At 43.5% G+C, this 23606-nt stretch overlaps 1 protein-coding gene across 6 annotated transcripts in view; it reads right to left on the reverse strand.

Annotated features, from left to right (window-relative positions):
- Window positions 1–23606, reverse strand: part of LOC144093766 (roundabout homolog 2-like) — a 201359-nt gene that overhangs the window by 1993 nt on the left and 175760 nt on the right. The window contains exons 4-26 of one of the 6 annotated variants that reach the window (XM_077627463.1): window positions 23364–23502; window positions 22696–22823; window positions 21928–22052; window positions 20781–21141; window positions 19564–19815; window positions 18190–18369; window positions 17201–17325; window positions 16414–16639; window positions 15223–15338; window positions 13733–13904; window positions 12706–12870; window positions 12461–12488; window positions 12140–12304; window positions 10710–10872; window positions 10172–10262; window positions 9698–9772; window positions 8962–9158; window positions 7634–7997; window positions 6223–6330; window positions 4823–5017; window positions 3324–3431; window positions 3075–3185; window positions 53–242 (exon numbers count right to left, since the gene is read on the reverse strand). In XM_077627463.1, coding sequence (XP_077483589.1) covers window positions 53–242; window positions 3075–3185; window positions 3324–3431; window positions 4823–5017; window positions 6223–6330; window positions 7634–7997; window positions 8962–9158; window positions 9698–9772; window positions 10172–10262; window positions 10710–10872; window positions 12140–12304; window positions 12461–12488; window positions 12706–12870; window positions 13733–13904; window positions 15223–15338; window positions 16414–16639; window positions 17201–17325; window positions 18190–18369; window positions 19564–19815; window positions 20781–21141; window positions 21928–22052; window positions 22696–22823; window positions 23364–23502 — 3784 coding nt within the window. The remainder of the gene's footprint in view (window positions 1–52; window positions 243–3074; window positions 3186–3323; window positions 3432–4822; window positions 5018–6222; window positions 6331–7633; window positions 7998–8961; window positions 9159–9697; window positions 9773–10171; window positions 10263–10709; window positions 10873–12139; window positions 12305–12460; window positions 12489–12705; window positions 12871–13732; window positions 13905–15222; window positions 15339–16413; window positions 16640–17200; window positions 17326–18189; window positions 18370–19563; window positions 19816–20780; window positions 21142–21927; window positions 22053–22695; window positions 22824–23363; window positions 23503–23606) is intronic. The other 5 variants (XM_077627464.1, XM_077627465.1, XM_077627467.1 and 2 more) reach the window with 5 other exon arrangements.

A 23606-nucleotide genomic window follows, 5' to 3' on the forward strand; every position in this document is an offset into this window, starting at 1 on the left:
TGTCCTGTTGCCATTGCTACGGTAGAAAAGAAGGATGACCTTGTGTACCCACCTCAAGTCATGCCTGAATCCACCACTGGGCTTTTCCTTGTCGCAGAAGCCTAATGGCATGCTGTTTGTATGGTGATTTATTTCATCTTCCCGACCAGCCACCCTCCAGTGATTTCCTCCTCTGCTTGGGGGAGCCACCAAGCTGGGAGGGTCATGGTAAATCGGGAAGCTGGGTGGCTTGTATGGTGCCCCTGTAAGGGAATGGGTTGCACACTGAGTGCTAGTGTGCGCATGTCTCCGTAATTATGGCAGTGTTATGATAATTAATACTGCCACTATTCTTGCCAGTTATTCCCACTTCTGTTCCAAAAATAGCTAGAGGTAAGAAATAAATAGACTTTGTAAATGAGTATAAAGAGCTATCATTTGCATTTGGTGATTATCAGTTTGACATTCAGGGTACATCTCCCACGAACAAGCACTAATGAATGAACTGGCTAAATGCAGGAAATATTAAGGTGTTTGGTGCAAACGCATGTAGACACGTGTACATGTATGCACATGTTTGCATATTGAAAAAAATTTGTGGGAAGAAAATGATGGCGGCTCAACTCGATTAAGCCTGGATATGCGTAGCGAAAGCTACATTTAGCTTGTTACACTAAGCGGCCGCTTCTTCTCCCATGGCGTTCCCGCTAGCGAGTGCACTGTGCTCCACTGCGCAGCACAGCTGTAACATGCGACAAGGAAGCAGATTACATCACTAGCTGGCAGAGGATGGCGGCGCCGGAACACCTGTGGCTCTATGCAACTAGTTGCCATGGTTGCTGCGCATGCACAGTAGTGACTAGCGACTCTTACCCAAAATGCGCCACTGACAAGCCTTTAGTAGGATACAACTTAAAGAAACAGCAGTTGTTTAACACTGGGCTACGGTTGGTCCGCAGCGTCTTGTATTACTCCGCTAGCCAATCACAACAGAAAACGAAATCAACGTTTAATGTTTGACTTTATTAAACGAGCCATTTATAAAAATTTTAGAGCTTATTTTTTTTTTCTTGTGATTCACTTCTTGTTTAACAACAGACTACTTTTTTGTCGTGGAGGAATTCGTTGTGGTGGCCCCTAATGTGGGCGGAGCTTCACTGCAGAGTTAAGTTGTGTCCGACTATAGTGTAGCTTTCGCTACAAAACAGTGACAGTTGGTATGGCATGCACAGTATGTGACTAATGCGTCGGTATCAAGATGCAGAACTGACCAGTTGGGAAACCCTTTGCCTAGCCAGTTTAGCTCCTTCTTCCATGTCTTAATCTACCTGGTTTGCTATCTACATGGAATGCACCTTGTGTATGCAGCCTAATTCCTTATTGCCTGTCTCTATCTAGATTGCACTCTGTATATCAAAATGCACAGTGGTTCCTGAGAAACTGATGATAATAAATGTGTGTCTAGCAAAATATTATCTAGCCTCTGCACGTTTCATGTGGAAGTCCAAAATCTTGCTTGCCTCCCCATCATCCACAAGCATGCACAGCTTTTCAGCTACACAAATTGTGACTATTTCAAGATGTTTTACCTAGAGTCAAGTCCGATTATAACCAGTGCTCTTTTATACAAAGACTATGTGACATTCAAGGCTTTCACATAGCCTCATGCAGAACAGATGTGTGCAGTCTTGCACCCTAAGACCACTAGATCTCTGCCCCCACCCCTTCTCCTCTCCCCATCACTTCTCCAGAACAGCAGAGTTTGACCGCATGTGCCTGCTTTACACCAAATTTTTGCATAAGGTTTCACTGCATGTGTGCCATGCATGATATGCTAGCACTTGCTCTTTTTTAGTGTGGCTGCATATACCGGCTGCACCGCCATTTTTAACAATTGAGAGCGTTAACACGAGACAGTTGTTGTGTAACTAAAGCCTGTAATGGTTTTAATTATAGTTGATCTTTCTGTCCTTAGCTTGGTAGCTAAGTTGATCAGCTCCAAGCCAAGGCATGCCAAATAAAGAGCCAAACCAAGAGTAAGAAGAACAAAAAAGAGAAAATAGAAGACAGAAAGAAGAGAAAAACAAATGGAGGGATTCTGGATTGGAGACAGAAATGGAAAGAAGAGAGAGAGGGTAGATTGAGACCTGATAGAGAATAGGGTATCTCCCACGCCACTGTTATATCACTGGTAAACGAAGAAGAATAGAAGGATCCCTTTGTGAGCGCAAACGGATTCTCGTTAAGCAGTGTTTGTGGCTACCTTCATGATTACATAAGTGCGACTGATCCATTACCTTGTTAACTGTATACAAGATTTTGTCGCATGTGCAAAAATGCTCGATTCTATTCCTGGTAATTCATATTTCTTTAATTCATTTGACTTTTCCAATTTTTATCTTGATTCAGTCTTCTCACGCCTATTTTTCCCCGCGCGAATACCTCATTGGGATTATCTACCGAACCTTGGCCAATCCCCCTGCGTGGGTATGTGACATGCTTACTAAGGAGGAGAAGAAGAAAAATGGAATGACACGACTGAGCCGCACCCTGGTTTAGCCAGTTTTTTTTTCTCTCTCTTTTCTCTCCAAGTTTGTAACACTTCTACATTTTTACTTAATTGCTTGAGTGTTGGAACACTTTAACGCCAGCAGTGATGTACAGTCATTGTAACCGACTGAGCATATCAAATATGACTGTCTACAGCAAGTCTGTCAAGCAAGTGAGCTATGTCGGAGCCCTTGGTGATGAGCAGTTAGTTGTCTGCTCCAGGCATTGTAGAAACTGTAGTTGTCGGCATTCTGTCACAGAAGCAAAACCCACAAATTGACTTCATCGATTTACCTCAGTATTATTTCTTGTGAAATTATTCCCATTATTTTGAAAAGTTGGCTCTTTGGAACACTCATACATAAGGGACATGTCCTGGTCACACTTAAGTCATAATTAGTAGGCTCATCTGTATGTGCATCTCTGCCTTACAGCAGTACAGTTCCCTGATGCTACTATGGCCCTGACAAAAGTAGGCTGTGTAACTATAGCTGTGCAAATTACTTTGCAAGCTGTTATTTTCAAAATATCTGCATGCTGCTTACCATCATTGCTTTGCATAGAAGAATTATTTTCAGTGGGCACAAGCCGTTGCTCCCCTAATGCTTTCTGACCGGGTAGGCTCAGGGACAACAGTTGATTCTGAGGGTGCATTTCTGCAAGTGAACAGTACCAGTGTGCACATCTGATATAATATTCTACATTGCATAACTCTGTATGCATTACTGTTCTGCAGCAGCATTGTTTATCTTAGCTTTGGGGAGCTATCACGTTTTCTACTTGCGCATTCTTACCAGTATTCTTGATCTGATGACTTAGTGTTTTGCTCCCATGCTTCTGTGAGTTTGAGACCTTGTCATTTTGTTGATCAAGCAGCCAATCGGGAACACTTGTTTTGCCACCTTTAAATAAACAAGAGACAACCTTTAATATATGCTATATAGTATGCAAGGAATGCTTTGGTTACTGTGGTAACGATAATAAAATCTTTAATTCACCCTCGGTTGCAGAAAATGCATTTTTGTTAAATCTTAAGAGATACATCCAAGCACTGACTTCTCAGTGATTAATGATTAACGGGCAACTCCATGACTTTTTCCAACATTTTGAATTAATGAATGCATCAATTTCTTGAAGTCCCCTGTCAACGGCACACGAAACCGTTAGTCAAAGTACCAAGTATAACCGTTTTAAAATGGTAAAAACAGCAAACCAAAATCGAAACTGGCTTTGTGTTGAGGGACCAAGCTCCAGTTGATGCAGCAATGATGTTGCAGACATTATGGGAAAAACGCTCGTAAGAGCGTTGAATGGCTGAAAATAGCGACTAGAAATGACAACTCAGTTCATAAAATGGATAAGGTGACCTTATACAAGCCCCAAGTTTGGTCTCCACGCATGGAGTGGGCAATAATGTGTGATTGATATTTGTGATGTTGGAAATGCGGTGTTGCTTGCAGAAACCCTCGCCTGAACTGAGGCCACAGAAACGGCAAACTTCAAAATCAACTTGTGCAGGAATCAATTGTCGCATGACTCCCAATCTTGGTGGACATGATCAGGATGGGAAGGAAAATCTACAATAAAGGTTTCATTCGAATATGTACCTCCCTCATAGCGCATGAGTCGCTTTGGAATGTTAAGCCCCCATATACCATAAACCATTCAAATATGTAAACCTCGAAAAAACACAGGAGTGGCCTTTTAAGCCAATGTCTTCTGCTATGATGCCACTTCCAATGCATGGCTTGCATTTGCATCACAATGGCTGCCATCTTTGAGACCAGAAGCATAGCGAAAAGCTGCATGTTTTATCTAATCTGCTTATCACCACCTGCTCCGGCCAGCATTGTCGAAGCTAGCTCTGCACTCCATCCTGGTCCCCGTGACGTCATGCCCAGCCCACCTGTACATAGCAGCTCTACATATCCAATTAACTCGTTGAAAGTCAAAATGGTAAGTGGAAGCGTTGCTCTCATTTGAGGAGTGAAATTCCAGCTAAGTCAAAGCAAACTTGCTGCAAACTCAGAATTAGCCTCCAGGTGTATACAAGCATTGTGTACAGATAGGTCTCAAAATGCAAAGTGTCTAACTAGTGGCCTTCAGAGTGCAGTAAGTTTGAAACTCTCATTAGGTGAGCTACTAAGAAGCACAAAAACAGCAGATGTAGTGGGGGCATCGACAACATTTGATGCAGTGAGGGCTAGTTTATTAGCGCAGGTTTTTTTTTTTCTCTCTTTATATACTTGCTTGATGCTAAAAAACGTTCTTCTGAACTGCATAAGTAACTCACTCTGCTCTGCTGTTGGAGGCGCTGTAGAGATGACTGTGCCATTGACTTGGAAGCCAGCATTCTGTGCTGCCAGGGCTACTGCACTTGCAAAGTCCACCTCATTGTACACAGAATCGTCATAGGAACTTGCCCCACTGGAACGGCCACTCGTGCAAGAACTGTTGCTTTGCTCTGTCGTGCTGGCCCAAGAGGGTGCTGCATAGATGTAACCAGTTTAAGTCACTTGTATAGGGCAGTTCTAATGCTGCACTGAAGAACAGCACTGCTTGGTAGAAGTAGCTTAGCTATCTAAAAAGGCAAAGCTATTTGCTTGCTGGCGATATATCCGTTTTGTGCGGGCAAGGTGTGCCACTATTCTAGTCCCCTGCACTAAAGATATGTGAATTTATTTTACTTATTTTATGCCCTTTACATGTGATTCTTCCAGCTTATAAGGCAGTGAACATTGAACACTGATTGCTTACTGAACATAGTAGTTTGTTCTAAAAGTGATGTGGCACTTCCTGAGTACACTTTGATAAAGCAGATCTGTGAATGAATGCTTCAGGTTTTAAGGAAAACGTGAGATTAAGTTGTTGGCATAGTTGGAAGTTGGTCACATTGAGAAGGATAGTGCCCACAGACATGGGATGAAGGAAGGAAAGCACATCTAGCACTGTTGTTATGTGCTTGCTTTGTCCATTTGTTCCTTCTTTATATTTCAGCGTTAAATTGGTATCGGACATTGGTAATCTGTCTTGGTTATTGTTATGCAGCATTTTTACATTGGCCAGCGTGACTGACAAAAAACCTCGTTCCAACTGGCTGGTGCACAGTTATTGTTGGTTGACATGCAGTCTGACTGAGCGGGCTGACATATAATGAATCATTTTGGCATAAAATTTTTGATCTGAACCACAGACGGACTGCATGCAGCGAAAAGTATTAAACAATTATGACCACAGCTGCTCTGGACGCTATGCTTACTGGCTTTCTTTCTGAAAGTTTTTATGCAGTTATGGGATAGCGGAGCTACATCCTAAATTTTCTGCTGGTTAACCTGTTCTGCTTCCGTGCTTGTGCAATCAACCTCAGTTAATTATACACTGTTTAATTTTTCCTTCACTTACACATAAAGGTACTGATCAAGCTTTACAGAAAACATCAGAATTGCAAGATTATTTGTACAGTGCCTGCCTCTAAGCACAAATATAGGCTCCCATCACAACATCTAGCAATTTTATTTTACCACTGAGTTGTAGGCATCTTTTTTAATCTGCTTGGAATTAATTAAGTAGTTGCAACCAGCACTCATCCCACCTCCTTCTGTGGCCGCGTCCATAACTGCATGGCTGCATGTACAATTGCCTCGCGCCCGCTATCCCAGTAGCATGTAGTGATAAGCTAACTACATTACTCACCGTGGCTTGGCGCATAGTCAGTGTCCCCAGCAATGCTGGACTCTAACGAGCGTGGCCGTGACAATTCCTCCACATCTGACTCCCCATCTGCCGGATGGTAGATGTGGCCTGAGAGGAACAAAGGCTCTTGGGGTCAAGATATGCAGGCTTCTCTGATGCCCACATCATGCATTTAGCTTTTTGTCAATATGTTTTCTGCACCATATAAGGAAAACTGAACAAGCTATCTTAATAACTGTGGTTTGTTAACTAATGTATGGAGGCAGGACAGTGTTGGCAGGACAAATTCAATGTAATGCTGTAGTTAATGCCCAGGTCAAAGCTCTGCCCAAATGGAATGAGCTTTATTTGCATGTCTATTGCACTGTGGGTGACAGATGCTAAAAGAAACTTTAGTTGGCTAGAACCGTCTGAATGTAAATATTCCAGGCTATGCATATAGGACTCGTACATGTGGTCTGCCTGCATTCATCATCCTGATTTTCACGTTCAGTGTGAAATAATAAAACTTGCCAGTTATAAGAGCAACTAGATCTGCAGGATTGGGCAGGAACTTACTAATGTTTAATGTGCATTGTACATGTAATGCAGCATGGCTTAACACAGAAGCCCACCTCTTCTGTCAGAGTCTGTGAATAAGATGCGGGTTGCTGGCTTAGACTTGCATGATCCAATGTTGTGCAAATTTATCATCTAGATGGTAACACCCTTTATGATAGAAATGTGCCAGAGGTTCAGTAAAATGAATACATGATTATATCTTCCATTAACTACAGCCAAAGTATGTCCCACTGTGGATGGCACGAGGTATATCATCACACTGATATGTTTTGTGCACCTCATTATCTCTTTGTCTCCACACTGTGCCTTGGGAGCACATTTTAAATGTATTTGTGGCTTCAAATAATACCTTGGCAAATTGCACTTTTGACATATATAATTCATTTCTCTACGTTATGGTCAATGCATGTGAAAGAAAAATGGAACTGAGAAAGCCACTTTGTACTAGCTTTATATTTCCTGAAATGGAGGCACAGCATATATATACTACGCAATATATGCATTGCGCCTTAGGAAAAGTGACGGTGATTTGGTTTGTCCCGATTTTGTTTCAGTGATGAGGCGTACATATCTTTAAAATAATGCTAAACCTATCTGAGCTCTTTAGCGTGCACAGCTTTTAATTCTCAGCTAGTTTATTTTAGTACTCTGTGAACTTTCTTGAGGCCACTTTAGCAGACTGAAGGGACTAGTGTGTTTTTTTTTTCGCACTATAAAGGCACAATGCAAATTTCATAAGAAATATACACCAATTCCTTTCTTTTGGCTAAACATACTTCTACACTTTGATTTCGCTGATGTAGGCAGCGTTGATGAAATTCTTGTTCACCCTATCGATGACAGTGCTTACCTTGGAGTGTGGCCAACCTTGGGCCTGATGGCCCCATGGGTGGGTTCAAAGAGTGTGGTTCACTGATGAGTGATGGTAGTGATGACTGCACTCCCCGATCCATGAAAGGATTGCTGAAGAGCTGCTGCTGTTGCTGCTGCTGCTGCATTGGCTGATGCTGTGACTGCTGTGGCTGCAGTGGCCTGAGGAGAGACCTGGGCCCCCTTGGCAGAAATGGAGGGCCCTGGTAGGGGTCTGCATAGGCGCTACCAAGGCTGTTGCTGGACTGGTTTAGGGTGCCCTTGGGTGAGGGCACTGGGAACCGTGGTGGACCGTGTGCCCCCCTTAGGTTATTATGGGCAGACTGTGCTCCATTTGGCTGTAGCTGGGAAGGAAGGGGATATGGTTACTGTATAGATCTGACTGTCCATTTCCTTAAAGAGACATTGAAATATGAAGCTTTTGTTGGTTGTGTCGAATGTTACAATTCCGCGGAGAGCGATTCGTGTGATGTGATAACAAGTCGAACAGCATGTGTGCTAAGATTGTAGCAACTATGGTGTATTAATCAAATGGTTGCAGAATATATTCAACAAACTGCTATTCATTTTACTACTAGGTTCAAATGACTGAATGTAGGAACATAATTTAAAAGGAAGCAGTATTTGAATTAATTATAGCTCAGTGACAAATTTTATGCAGTGATTTACAATTAGCATTTGAATACACATCATTGCAAAGCAGGAAATGCAGAAAAATTTTGATGTCCTTTTGAAAAAATTGGCCAACATGTCTCTTGCTACAATAACTGAAGACAAGTGAGAGTAAGTTTTGCAGTCTTATAGCGCAAAACAAATGAACAGTCCATGTAAATGATGATAGTGGTATAGTATTTCATGTAAGGCAATGGAAGAGGTTTGCATAAGTGAACAGCAAACGATAGTGCAAAATTACTGTTTCACTCATCTTCTAGAGGCATGAAATTTATGTTAATATCAGTGAAGCACTTGCCTTGTTGAATGCAAAAATTACAACCAACTAAATCAAGTTTTTAAATTTTAACTCTGCATTTGGCGTGTGATAGCCTTAATTGCTGATACACTTAAAAACCCAACACAGCCAACCAAAAGATCAAAGTAACTTGCAAAGAAATGAAGGGATCCCAGTTAGAACAAAGCGCAGGAGAGGTGATCAACTTTTCGATCAACCTTGCACAATATGCTTCCACAAAAAAAGAAAAGCAGGAAATGGGAACGAAAGGAAGGGGTGAGGAGCTTTTCTAAAGATGCATTAATGTGTCTCTGAACTGCTGAGCTAATGACTGTGCTCGTAAGGCATATGTCACTCACCTTCTGCTTGAGTTGTCTGTTGTGAGGGGACGTCCCTCTGAGGGAGGCAGGTGTGTTTGGTGGGGACCCAGCATCACTGGGTGGTTGCTCAGGAGGTGGAGGAATGATTTCGGACCAGTTCATAAGAGGTCCCTTGGAGACGGCACCTCCTCGTGGGAACTTTTGGCGACTCTTTTTGATAGGCATGCCATACTCATCTGCAAAGGCAGCAGGCAAAGTCATGATTGTGATGTTGTCAGCATTCATATTGGCACTACGTGTTGTGCTGTAGAGCCAGCTATGTATTGCAACTCCTAGATCGTTTGAGTAGTGTTAGTAGAGCACTCGCTGCTGCCTTCATGCAAGTAGCAATAGCTGCTTAAAAGTAGGCAGAAAATGCGATTTTCTCCATAGCTTGCTTGTAAAAGAAACCATTTTGTTGCTATATTTTAAAGCTGGACAAGAAAAAAGAGGTAGTAGAATTGCTTCAGAGGCTGTCGCATTGTGACTTTCATCACTATCTTCAGCAACAGAAAATTCATGTGCAGTGGTGTACATAAATTGGTACAAAGTACATTATTGGAAATAATATTTAAGCTTAAAACTGGACAGTTCTCTTCCTGTCTGCCGTATAGTTTATAGATGCACTCTCTGTTTTGTGAATTACTTAACATTCTGTGTGAACAATACTATGACTTTTGGGTATTATTTAATTAAAAAGATTTTGTCAGAGCTAATGTGTACATAAATAATTTACCTGTTGTATAGCTGCCTGAGTCGCTGGCTGGACTAGCAAGTTTGTCTGATTCCAAGAGCCGATCTGTGACGCCATCTGCAACAAAGTTGTGGAGGCGCATTAGTAAAGCTTGAGCATGCACCTGTTGATGGCATTTTAGTGAATTAGGCATTTTTCATAGAGGTCCTTTAGTGAATCTTTAATTGATAGCACTGGCATAGTGCCTGAAAGGGCAAATGCAGTGCACAGGCCAATAACCAGCAGAAGTGCACTGGACTCAACCACATGCATTGTAGACTGTGCATAGCATGTTTTCACTTCCTTCTCCCTCCCTCCCTCCCTCCCTCCCTCCCTCCCTCCCTCCCTCCCTCAAGTCCATTCCCTAACTGCGTTATTCAGGTGCCTATTTGCAGTGAGGCAGTTATAATGTCTTTCTTTTCTTCATAACCTCCTTCTCCTGGTAGAATTGGTAATCAACATGAAGCGGCCACATACCCTCACTTGTGCGCCTCAGTTCAAGGTCAAAAGCCTTATCAGATTTCCGGCTCCCTTCTTCCGCTGAACTTCCACTGCGACCATCTTTGGCCTGTGGGAAGAAAAAGAAATGAATCTTCATTAGGGAAAGCCAGCTGCAAGGTCCGGAGAAGTAGCGATATCTAATTTGTGCAATGGATAAAAACAATTTTGACTTTAGCACTTTGAAGACAAAAGTCATGTCGGCTGAAGGTCATGCCTGTAGACAGCACCTCCGGAGGTGAGATTTCTTTCATAAGAAGAAGTGCAATGGTAGTGTCAAATTTATTATTTGAAAAGTTGCCTTCATTGCCGCACCAAGGAACAAGCATGATTTGAAGAGTTTCCAAAAGGGTTTTTGGTGCCTGTGCCATTTTTAACCAGAGGAAGATTCTTTTTTATGCAACATTTTTTGCACTATTTGGTCATAGATGGCCACGAACACTTTATCGCTAGAATGCATATAGCAGAAAAAAATTTTCAGAAATCAAAACATGTAGTATGAAAATGCTGCACTTACTGAACCATTAAAGCTCTTTTGGAGCGAAGGGTTTATAAGTGTGGTAGTAGCGTAGGGCTCTGGGATAGAAGGGAGGTCCTTCTTGTAAAAAGTTGTCATATTGTGGGTGTCCACTTCTGCATAGTCAGGGGCATTAATGCCACAGTTGAGAGGTGCATAGACGCTGAAAGTACACAAACAACAACAACAAAAATGATGATGCTGCATATAGCCATGTGTCATTGGTCTGAATTAGCAATGTCACCAATGAAGCAAAGTGTTGGTTGACATTTCACCCCTAAAGTAAGCTATGTGCTCTTTATAAACAGTGGTAAACTAAGAGTGCTTAATCTTGTCAGTTAAGTTGCCGAGCTGTTGCTCAGGGACCGATCGCGCGCGCACCCCGAAGCCGGTGGCTGCTGCCTTGGTTTTGTGTGTGTTAGCTGTTTGTCGGAGCTCCTCAAGAAGCCGCCATCCAGGCGCCGCCGGAGTGGGTTTGTTTTGAGACAAACGCGGCAGATGGCGGCAACGACGGTTAACCGGCAGTGAGGAGGCCCGTCCATGTAAAGTCGCACTCGGGCCGCAAGACATGGCCGATGCGCGGACCGCTGGGGTTTCGAGAGGGGGTCGCGTGTGAATTTATGGCTTTTAACAGCGGACTGCGGGACCGGGCGCCTCCGAACGGGCAGCAGAGGGGGGGGGAGCGCGACCAGGGCAATGCGCTGTTCGGACTGGGTGTTCGGTTTCCCTGAGCTTCCGCTGGCGGTTTTAGTGATTTTGTGTCTGTGTGCTATAACCAAGCGGAAAAGCGCAACATCTTCGTGGAATTTGCGGGGTGCCCGCGAGACAACAACGTGAGCACCGGCGTGCTATTGGCTCCTTCAGTTTGAACGAAATTCTCCTGATTGGCTCTGAGAAGCGCATTTCCTATTGGTTACAAAAAGGGTCCCCAGAATGCTGGGTGCAGAGATTTAAGGGCAAGTTTTTGGCGCGAACGAGAGAGATCGGAGGGCAGGTCGCCTGTGAGTGCCCGTGCAATAAAGAGATAGTGTCCCAAAGAAGTTGTCCAGTCTGTTCTGCAACATGTCGCCGGATCACCGAACCATCAGAAAGCTTCAAGATCAACACCACTGTCGATCACCAACATCGATCGATCCATCATCCACCACCCTCATTTCAAAATTAACTTTGTCCCAAGGCAGTCTTAGTTTTGTCTTCGAGAGTTCAGTTTCATGATTGAAACGGTGTTCACAGCTGCTCCTCACCATTAAATGATACATGCATGTGAGAATAGCACACGTTTATAGGAAGCGTGCAAGCTTTCCCTATTTGTCAAAAAAAAAAAATGGGGGTAGTGGCTTTTGTTACCAGCAGGCAGCAGAGCGTCATCAGTTTTAATGGGTTTCAATTAGAAGACAAAAGCATTAATAATGGGCTTCTAAGCAACTCACCTAGAATAGTTAAGGTCATTTGATGCGCAGTTCATTTTGTTAAGAAGCTTGGTTTCACAGAAGGGCTCCTTAGATGGGTCAGAGGGTCTCCAGGCACTATGGTTAATCCACAAGGCTTCATGAGGGCTGAGGCCAGCACGACCAGTGAGAGAATTGAAGCAGTTGCTGGGAGGGCCGAGGAGAGGGTAGGGGAGAGGGGGGCGAAATTAGCACCGAAATAGCTGTGAGCTGGATTTGCCAAATGCCTCGCATGATTATAAGCATGCAGAAGCCATTTCAGGCACCCCACAAAAGAAAATATTGGAGAGCACAACTACTCACCTAATGTCTTCTTGCTTATGAACTGGAACTAGACAAAAAAAAAGGGAAAAACCAAAGCTTATAACTCCAAGGTTACCTAAACTAGGTGAGCAATGGAGGAATAAACTAATGTAATTTTATGACAAAAGCTGGACTCCAGCTAAATGTTGCTCGGCAGCAAGGTCTGTATTCTAGAAGGTTGTTATGTTCAACAGGTTTTCTCTCTACTGTTAGCAGAAATTTGTGCAAACATCTTCCATGCTCACCTGATGTAATTGCCTTTGCGTGTTCCAGGCGTCTTTTGCGTATTAAAAACAGCACAAAAACTGTAATGACCACAAGTAGCAAGCATCCAAAAAGTGCAATGAACCATGACTGCGTCACAATGTTTTGAAAGGGAGTAGAAAGTGATGTCGAGGGTGCTGGGCTCTCTGAAAAAAAAAAAAAAAAATGAAAGGTGAGTTGTAGTACTAGCTTCATTGATGTATTTGTACTGCCATATTGGAGGCATTAAACCTCTTGCAACTTTACTATTTTCTGCTGCTTTGCTCTGTGTCTTATGACAAGTGCTTTATATGGTGGCAGTCCTTGAACAAAATGTTTTAGTAATGATATTACTGCTGCGAATTCCCCACTGAAGCACTCCAGAGCTGCTGAAATTCAACTTTTTTTTTTTGCCATGCTGATAGTACAGGGCACTCTACAAGGAACATTGTCCTGCAAGAATTGCTTTGGCTGACATACTGTCAGCAGGCTTGTAGGAAAAAGAACTGTTGTTTTATCATTGAGGTAGCATTAGAAGCCTCATTGGGAAGAAAACGTGTTGTCGGAAGATAAATTCACTGATTGGCTGGAGGGAAATGATGTCACCAGACAGGAAGCGACATCACTCCCAGTAAAGGCATCAGCAGCTGCTAATGCTATTGCATTGCCGACACATAATGGAATTAGGTGTCCCTGTGAATTTTTCTACACCATCATGCTCCTCCCAGATGCACTTACCACCTAAATTGTTGCTGGTGTCCCATGAGGCAATGCATGCCTAATCACAGACAACCCTAGGGTACCAGCATAACCAAAGAAAAGCATGCTAATTTGTAAGTGCCCCACAATGCATAGAGTAGTTTGAGCTAACAAAGGCAGTCTAGACAACACACGAAACTTGCTGCACTTGCTTATAGGCAATAGTTCGAAATTTAGCCCTTTATTGGCATGGGTCATGAAAAGTGTCCAGCAAATAAACATTGAGAGAATCTTGCAAGCTTTAGAAGAAAAACAAAAGAGTAAACCAACCCATTTTGAAACGGACTGGGCTGCTGGCTGGTCCACCACCTATTGTGGTGAGGGCGACCACACGTGCCTCGTATGTGGCTCCTGTCTTCAGGTTGCGTAACGTAAGGGTATTGGTCGTGGAGTTTGTGCTTTTGTTGACTTGGAGATCAGATGAATTGCCATCCACGTACACCTGAAGGTAAAAGAACGATGCAGTTCCATTCTTAGAACACATGATATCATTGTATTAAAATTAAGATCATGACGTGCCTTTCTTAGGTCTCGAACCTACCCCACTAAACAAAGATGACTACAACAAAACAGTGGAAAAAAGATTATGCTGCTCAGGCCAGCTCCACACTTGCTTCTGTTCGTTGTGGTAGCTGCATTTTAACAAGAACAGAGTGCTAATACATAGCGTGATATTGTCTGTGTGCACGATAGAGACATCAGAGCACTCAGATTAGCCCGTTCCTTCGATTGCAGTAGCTCTCGTTGTTTGGGTACCGTGGTAGGTTCTTTACTTACTATCTTTATTATTTAAATTATTCAAATTATTACTAACATTGTCAATACACAGCTGAGTGCTGTGACTCTTCTTGCTGTTGGCTCACACATTTTGAATCTAGTCATCAGTGAAGCCCGTGAGAGCTAATTGTGAATTGTGCTAATTGTAAAAGTAATGCACTGACTTCCTAAAAAAACGTATAATTAGAGGGCCTCAGAAAGGGGCTCTCAATTAAGTTGCGGCATGCCTGGGATGTTAAAAGACGCTGCTTCGCAAATGTCCTCCAGCAAGAACTATTTTGAAGCGTTTTGTGGAAGATGAGTTATATGCAGTCAAAATTCGAGCTTCCGTGTCTTCGCGCCTTTCCCTCTCCTCTCAGTTTTTGCACGCGAAAACGCCGGCGCTCCTCCACCGGCCCCACCCATTTGACCGCTTCCCTACATCCGCCAGCTGCCGTGGCCGCGGCTGTGGTAGCTGTGTGACGTCTGAAAGAATTTGGCATGGTAAACCAATAACCCCCGGCTGCTGACGCCACTTGCACTGCGTGGCGTCGTATGCCAGGTTTCGCGCGAAAGCCTGGCACCGCGCGTCGCCGTGAGGTGCGGAAGTAGAAATTTTTAAAAATGTATCGTAAATTCCCAACTTGGTTTTGAGGTCTCACACACGGCATGAAAGCTCGGTGGCCTGTACTCTACATAGTGCGCAAACACACCTTTCTGTGGCCCTTTAAACTGAATAGACGAATGAAAACGTGTTTAGCCCGATTGGCTCATGGTTTTGCTTTGCCGGGTCGTCGTCATGTCTGGCAATGGTATTAGACTCAGGTTAAGGTCTGATCAAGGTTATTTATTTTATTTATTATTTATTCAAGTTCAAGACCTCAGCGATGAATCGGCTTTTGCAGGTTTGGTCGTAAAGTAGAGCTTTTAGTCTAAAGGACTGAAGATATAAAAACGGGAACGTTAAAGAAAAAACAGCCGGGGAAGCTGAGGTAAGTCCTTACATTGTATCCTCGAAGCCTTCCATTGCGATGTTGGGGAGGTGGGGGAGACCAGAATATGGTTGCAGTAGTAGCATTGAGAACCTGGACCTCCACACTGTCAGGTGGTGCTGTTGGCACTGGAAAGATAGTTCTCCTTGATTAGCTGAGGCATTTGTGGGTGTTTAATATCTTTGCAAAAATAATTCTAACACAACCACTCCAGTCACCTTCCTTTTTATTTGCTTTTGGCAATATTTACGCACGTTACGCTGGCAGATTATGTTTTTATATGTTTTGTTGTTACTGAGTGCCACAATTTGCTGGTATCAGAGTGCACTTGACAAAAGAAAAGCTAACTTCGCCACGCTAAGCATCGTAATGCAGTGAAGTTAGATTTGCAGGGGAAAACATAGGTATGTGGTTTTTCGTGTGTAGGCAAGTGCACTTGCAATGTTGCTAAGATTTAACTTCTTGAATGTGCTGCAAAATGCCAGTCACATTAATTAGTGTCATGGTAATCGCATCAGCTAACTGCGGTAGCTGATGCGAGCTCATAATAGTATGAACTGACAAGGATTCAGGAAGAAGGAAAACGTAAGTGCAGCCATATGACTTCACTCACAAGGGTAATAATGCCGGTTATTTTTGTTGTTTGAAGAAGAACACATGCACTTAGAATTATTTATCTTCTTTTTTTTCTTTGTAAAGCACTCAGCGAATGAATCATGATAACCCGAGCGCCGAATTTGCGGTACATTAGGCGCTGTTGCTACATTTGGTGTTACTCAAGAGTAGTTTTAAATTAAGTATGTACGAATGAGTGTGCTACGCGAGCATTTTTAGAAGCCTACAGAAGCATTTACGTTTTACCACTGTGCAGAACATAGTCAAGTCCATGCACTCCTATAACAGCAGTTTGTTTATTGAGCTCTGTACATTATCAAAATTGCATGTGCACTTGCTTCCTGCGTCCTTGACTGTCTGCACTTTTCAGTTACGAAGACAATGACTGCATTGCAGCAAATATCAAAGAAAGAATGGCAAGGGAAAGGTTAGTCAAGTGAGAAGAGTGTAAGAGAGCCAACAAAATATGTAATAGTGATTAAGCTGCCACTATTTTCACATTAGCGATTACAATGAACTGAGCTGTAATATCACATTAGTAGCTAAAAACAACAAAAGGTCAGTATGTATCGCAGAGCTTGTTCATACCATCTTCGAGGGTTTGAACACTTCTCGAGTTGCTTGGTGGGCCTTCAACGCTTCTGTAGAAGGGCACGAGAAAGAATTCATACTTGGTAAACTTCTTCAGGTCATTCAGCACATAGGAGAGTGCTCCGCCATTCAGCACGGTCACCATGTTGTACTTTTGCGAACCGCCACTCATGTCCCGGAAGCGAATGTAGAAGCCCTCCACATAGTCCTTGTTGCCCTGAATCTGCGAGGCATAAGACAACTAATGAACCTAGTGTTTAGAATGAAGAAAAAAATTAACTGTGAGAGCTGTAACTTGTTTTAACACATTATGAGCTCCCTATTAAATGCTTCCAGCTGAACTTTACAGAACCAAATAATATATATATATATATATATATATATATATATATATATATATATATATATATATATATATATATATATATATATATATATATATATATATATATATATATATATATATATATATATATATATATAGGTTGCTGTTAAGGTGTAAATATTATGTGCTAGACATTGCTTTATCATAGGCTTCAGTGCAAACCTAAATGTTGCACTGTTGATGTATGAGCCAGCAGAAGTCCTGCCTTGGGCTGGTCCCTTTCAAGAAGCAGCCGCTATCACCATGCAGAAATAACTTTTACTATGCTCCTAATCAGCTCAGAACTTCAGCCTAAGTTTATGGTTAGTAAGAGAAACTCCACTGTGCAGAGTATATAGCCCTTAAATGTGAAAGCTTTTGAAGCTAATGACAATAGTCAATATCATGATGGAAGCATACCTTCCAGTTCAACTTGACAGCTGTTGAACTCGTGGCACGTGTGTCTTGCAGGGTCACCACGCATGCGCTAAGTTTCGCTCGCGCTTCATCGAGGTTATACTCGGGGAGAAAATGAGGTGCCATTCCTGTAAAAAGAAAAAAAAGATGAGAACGAGGCCATTTATTTTGGGAGCATAAATGAAAATGCAAATACTGTGTCTCTTCTACAACCACTGAATAAATCAGTACAGCTGTCCATATCTGCTCACGTTTATGATGTATGCTTGTTTCCCACCTTCTCAGTTTTTTTTCCCTACCTTTGTTTGTAATCATGGCACATAGCAGTTAAACAGCATCTTTTTTTTTTTCAGTAAAGAAACTTTGCACACATTCTTCACCCACACCTTTATTTCAAATCTTGGCCAGGCAGACAGCAAATGTTAGGGTGGCTCCACTCTCTTTGTTAATTAACATGAGCACATGTGCAGCAGTGCTGCTCAAGGCTTCAGCAACGCTTAAGTTTGTAACGCCCGGTTAAGCATTTTTTTAAGTATAAATAATACAGCTGAGCTAAAACTCCAGCGTTCATACCTTAATTTGTATCAAAGCCTTTCACCTAATGCTTCATAAAAGTTGAGCTTCAAATACTACGAAGTAACATGTGCAGTGTCTCTTTATGAAAATGAAAAAATGGTTAGCAGTATAATTCTATTACTTATGCTTACTGAACTGACTTGGGACTTGTTAACTGCTACAGTCATATATAACTTAAAACCATATGCACACACACTGCTCTCTCAGCCTCACATAGCAAGTCTTGCTGGCAGTACTAGAAATTCCTTTACAGTCTCACCACATGTGGTGATATTTTCCATGATTAGATACTGCTGGACCATGAAAAATAATTTTTGTAGGTGGCCATCTTTGATTCACAAAGAATTGAACTGTTTCAAACCATGCTATTCTGCCTGTGGGCAAAACAACTGGCTGTACCTGAAACAGGCACCCACCTAGAGTTCGTATAGTTTCTGAGGCAGGGCTGGGAACTCCAAGGCCATGAGAATTCTCAGCTCGAACAATGAAGATGTAGCGTGAGTCAGGTCGTAAAGCTTGAATTGTGAAAGTCTCAACAAGCACTCGATGAGCTGCCAAAACCCATCCACTCTGGAGGTCACTGCTGTAGTACTCAACTGTAAAGGTGCAGAAATTAGTATGTTAGCTTTCTGGTCTTGCTAGTATTGTCTAATAGAACCAATAAAGGTTGGTTAACATATATCTTTTTACATAACAGAACATTATGTCAGTGCAATGGTAAATTCAAAATTGGAAAAGCAAAGAAACACTACCTGCTACGCAAGGTGCACATTTTGAGAGATTTAGGAAATAAAGAAAGCATAAAAAATGTACTTAGCCGTAGTTCTTCTCTGGAACAGTATAATGAAGCCAGTGATTAATATGCATCATATTGTTAATATTCAGTTATATGCATGTAAAGGTAACGTACAACTGGAACACATACACAATCAGCAAAAATTATTAACATAACCATATCATGGCACGTGTGTCTTGCAGGGTCACCACGCATGGGCTAAGTTTCGCTCGTGCATGTGAGCGAAACTCCAGAATCAGAAGTCAGGGTTATCGATCACTCCAGAATAGCATCAGCTCAAAAAGTATTTCTGCTGGTAAATAAGTAAAACAATGAAAGCATTAATCTGATGACACCATTAGTGTCCCTAAGTCACAACCAGTGAGTTAAGGCATTAGGATGTCCAGGATTCAGAAATGGAAGCGAACCTAATGACAGGGAGTGAAGCCAACTATATGACTTAAAATGGAAGGAGTGGATTTTTCCAAGTGCTGAGCACAACATTGATGTATGTAATAAATAGGTCATTTGAAAATTTTTAGGCATCACAGCAAAATAACCTATTACACCAGGTGGCAAAAAAAAACTAAATATTACATCACAACAAGCCTCTTCTAAGAAGGTTACAACAATGTACATGCTTGTTAAACAACCTTGGGCACATCTCTCAGTGCTAGTGACACAATAGTCACATGGCAACGTAAGTGCATGCCACTGATGTCGTCCACCAAAGAATAATCTGAAATTTCAAATATTTATTAATTAGTTCAACCATCGCATCGAACAGGAGAACGTTACATGCTTCATTTTAACCTCATGATTTTTCTAGTTTTAATTTCAGTCTTATTAATAGTGAATTTATTTATAATTATTTTAATGCAGTAGCATTTGAAACACATATTCTGAATCAAAAACCATCATTCTTCATAATAATAGTCATGTCTATTTTTGACATTGTTACTCAAGCAAATTATACAGCTTCATAGGGGCTATGCAGAGCACGATTCCTACTCACTCGTGTAGCCCTTCAGTGATGATGCGCCAACTTTTTCACTGCGTCTCCAAGTCAGGGTTATCGATGTTTCGGTGGTGTTCACTACCACAGGCTGCGATGGAGGTCCAGGAAACGTGGATGGGTCAGGAGAACGGTGAAAATTGACGTTAGGGTTGTGTGGTGACTCGACAGTGAGCGACGCCGTCCAAGATGTCTCGCCACTCTCACTTGACGCTTTACAGGTGTATGCTCCACTGTCCATCATTTGGAGATCTGAAATGCAGGAGAACAAAAGAGGTGAATGATTTCTGCGACAGGCTAGCAAGTGTAAACTGCGATGGGCAGCGAGCTGTTGCGTAATAAATTCCGCGGGAGATTTGAAAGTAGCTTAATTATAAGAAACCTGCGTCCCCTTGGGACCACCCACCCTCACATATCGCTACCAATCTCCACTACGCGTTCGCCAAAGCGCGCTTCACCACGGTACACTGCTGCTTTATAGGGAGCCTGCAGCTACAGCGCATATTAAATGCGACAGCCGAGTACATACTAGCAACAGCATCCTCTGTGACAAAAGAGTCAGAAACACGCTAACGCAAGTATTTAAGCGCGGAAAGTAGGTTTCGTGAACTAGACTTCACACTCTATCAAGTTCACTTGCGCGAAATGACAGCATTTGTATTTTTAGTGTTTACAGTGAACAATGCGTGTGACTCACGTGTACTGAAAGCAATAAAAAGCGAAATCATGCTGCACTTGTGGGTTTGACGTGAGATGCTTGTAGCTCATCCACCCTGAAGGTTAATGCGGCTGCGCTTCCAAGCAAGCATTATCTTTAGAACCTAGCGGACGCTGCCAGACGTCGCTTTGTTTGCTGCCCGATGCGCCTACAGAAATCTCGCGCGCACGCATTGTACACCGACATACTTCAGTGTATTGTCAGTTAAAGGCAATTCAGTGTCTTACGCCATTGAACGACATGTGCGCGTCCCACGGCGGCATGCGCGCGAATGCGTACGCGTACACTGGAGCGCCGGGCCAATGAACACGCTACTCGGGTTAAGCAAACGCATGAGCTTCGTGCGGTGACATGTTGTCGATAAGGGCGGGCCGAGCGGGGAACAGTTTTTTCTTTCCATTTTTCGCGACGTGAACGTTGCCCAACTATAAACAGCCCCAACAGGAAGTCCGCTCAGTTTACGCTTTTAGGAGTACATGCAGAGAGGTTAAGCGCTCACCTTGTATCTGAAGTGTGCCGGACTCGAGCAGCGTGAACCGGGGCCGGCCTCCCACGTTCAGGGGCGAGGCGTTGTACAGCCACTGCACGGTGGGCTTGGGCGTGCCGGCCGCCTCGCAGGGCAGCTGGGCGGCCGTGTGCAGCGGCAGTGTCTGGTTGGCCGGCCCCAGCCGGATAATGGGCGGCGGCAGGTCGGCGAGCGCGGTGACCTCGAGGTGTCCCTTGGCCATGCTCGAGCCGACTACGGAGAGTGCGGAGCAGACGTAGTAACCGCGGTCTTCCTTGCGCACCCCGCTGATGATCAGCGTGCCCTCGTGCGTCACCGAGAAGCGGCCGTGTGACTTGCCCGGGAACATGAGCACCTGCGCGGAGCGGGAGAGTGAGTGCGACAGCGCGGTCCCCGACACTGATGCTCCCACCCCTTGCATCCCTTCCTTCATGGCGTATACGCCATGGGTGAGACAATAATTAGTGCGCGCCATTTCTTCTCATAAACGTTCCTCGTGGCCGTCATTCCTAACAGACTGCACGTGTCCCCTTAAGTCCGTGTCTCTGCAAGTCCGCAACAATGCAAGTGCCGCAAAAATGAAATTTGTTCACGCTTTATATTATCGACAATTCATGATGAAATGGCTAATTCATGAAATGCACAAAAAGGTTAACTCATTTCGTTTGTACGACTAGGCATGTATATTCCCCTGAAATTATGCCTCCACGGAGCTCCCGCAGGAATAGTAAATAAATAAATAACGCAACGAACAGATCAACAACCGAATGAATAATCAAATACATTCGTTGTTAACAGTGAGCACACGCAATACCGGCACCGGCAATGCCCAAATGTGACGCCTAGAATTTCTTTTGACCGATTCTTCTGGCCTGCAACAAAGCAATTCGCTGTGTGAACAGCGGGCACACATGGGTTTCGCTCAAGATTCGCTGCGTAACCCTACATTCCGCGATAGATAGCTAACCACGGAGGAGGCAAAGCGCCGTTAATTTACGGAATAGTCGCGTTGGAACGGTCAGAATGTGGCTAGCGATTTTTTTTTTTATGTGGAAACAGTGGCGCTCGCTTCGCGAACTGCTTTTTTTTTTATAGGGATAGCTCGCAATCAGTGTATGAAAGTATTGAGAAACTCGCGCACCTGGTTGCCTTCTCGGGTCCAGAACACGGAGGGTGGGGGGTTGCCCGTCGCAAGACAGTCGAACTTGGCGACACCGTTGAGCCCCACTTTCTGGTCCTGGGGCGTGAGGCGGAATGTCGGACGTGCTGCAAACAAGAAGGTGCGCACAGGCGAGTTGTTTCAGAGAAACACGCCCAAAATCGTGCGAGGCAGCCGAGTCGGCGTTCGGTGCCAGCTTGTACAAGGTAGCTCCAGTATGAAAGGAAACAGTCGTTTGCGCAGAAAAGCTAATTCTTTGTTACTTCTGCACCGAAGTTGAAAATTCATCATGGGTGTTATGCATACGGAGGAAAACTATTTGAAATGAAGAAAAAAGTGCGCTTTTCACTCAGAGTAGTGAGGAAATAATTAGTTGAATGTAGATAATGCGTTGTTTTTCGTATGCATCCTCTTGTGAGGCGAATGCGCTCTCGGCATACAGACAACGCTTTTTTTTTTTTTTACTGGTCATGCAAAGCTTAATTTTCGGATTTCAGATGTTTAAGTTACAAGAGCAATGTGCTTTTGATATTCCTAACAAAAAATATTCTGCAAGTAGTGAGCGCCAACGATCCGGTGGTTTTCAATGAAGAAGCATCTGGAATCTACCTCTGACTGCTGTGCGAAAGTTAGCTGATGTGATCTACCCAGCTCTGTAGTTTATATCATAAAGTTTCGTAGCAGAAGCTTTACAGCCGAATGATAAAACACGCGAGCCGGTATTGCCTGCACAAAGAAGTCGCCACTCACAGTGCACAGTAAGCGTCGCCGAAGCAGAGACAGAACCAACAATGTTTTCCGATTCGCAGATGTATGTGCCCTCATCAGCGGGAACAACGTTTTTGATGTGCAGAGTCTTGTCCTCTGGAACGTACGCCCTGAGATGGAAATAGGAAACATTGTTACGTTGTTGTTTTCCAACACACTTCGGTAATTACGAAATTGGCAGGTTTGTTCACGAACGCAAACTCTCTTTGCACCCTTCAACCGGCTGGATGCTTACCCGCATTAACAGTCGTATTGCAGCGAAGCCAGTGCAACTAACTGAAGGGTCGTCACGAGCAACATGCATGCGCTGATAATTACTTGTAGACGTTCGCGTCAAGATATATTTGCACCTGCCTCGATAGAATCATCTAAGCGCGATAACTCTTGATTACGGTTGCAAGATATTAATGTTTCACCATAATACCGCAATGGTGGCAGCCACTCGTGTGGCAGCCAACATCAATTCTTAGCTATCTGTAACATTCTCAAGTTTTCGCCGCCCTCAAAACGAAATTGAAGTTTAAAATCGAAACTGAATTTTAAGTTAGCGCAGTACCCGATATCACAGTTCCTATCCGATACGTCTTGCGAAGACCATCTATCGAACCAAATTTCGAAACGACGCGCTGACGTGCGGTCACGTGACCCACCTGCCGACCGGCATCTTCCCATCCTGCCTCCTCCACGTGACCGTCGGCTTGGGGTCACCGTTGACCTTGCACTGGAATTCGACAGATTCTTCTGCGAGTGTCGTCACGTCTTCCGGGACCCGGACGAAATAGGGCTTTGCTGCGTTGGAAAGACGGAAGAGAGCGCTGGTAAGCACATAGAGATTGTCTGGGACTGCCATTCACTTGCACATGACCTCGCTTCAGGGTTTTCATGCATGCCGT

The sequence above is a fragment of the Amblyomma americanum genome, chromosome 6, assembly GCF_052857255.1.
Source record: "Amblyomma americanum isolate KBUSLIRL-KWMA chromosome 6, ASM5285725v1, whole genome shotgun sequence".
NCBI lineage: Eukaryota > Metazoa > Arthropoda > Arachnida > Ixodida > Ixodidae > Amblyomma > Amblyomma americanum.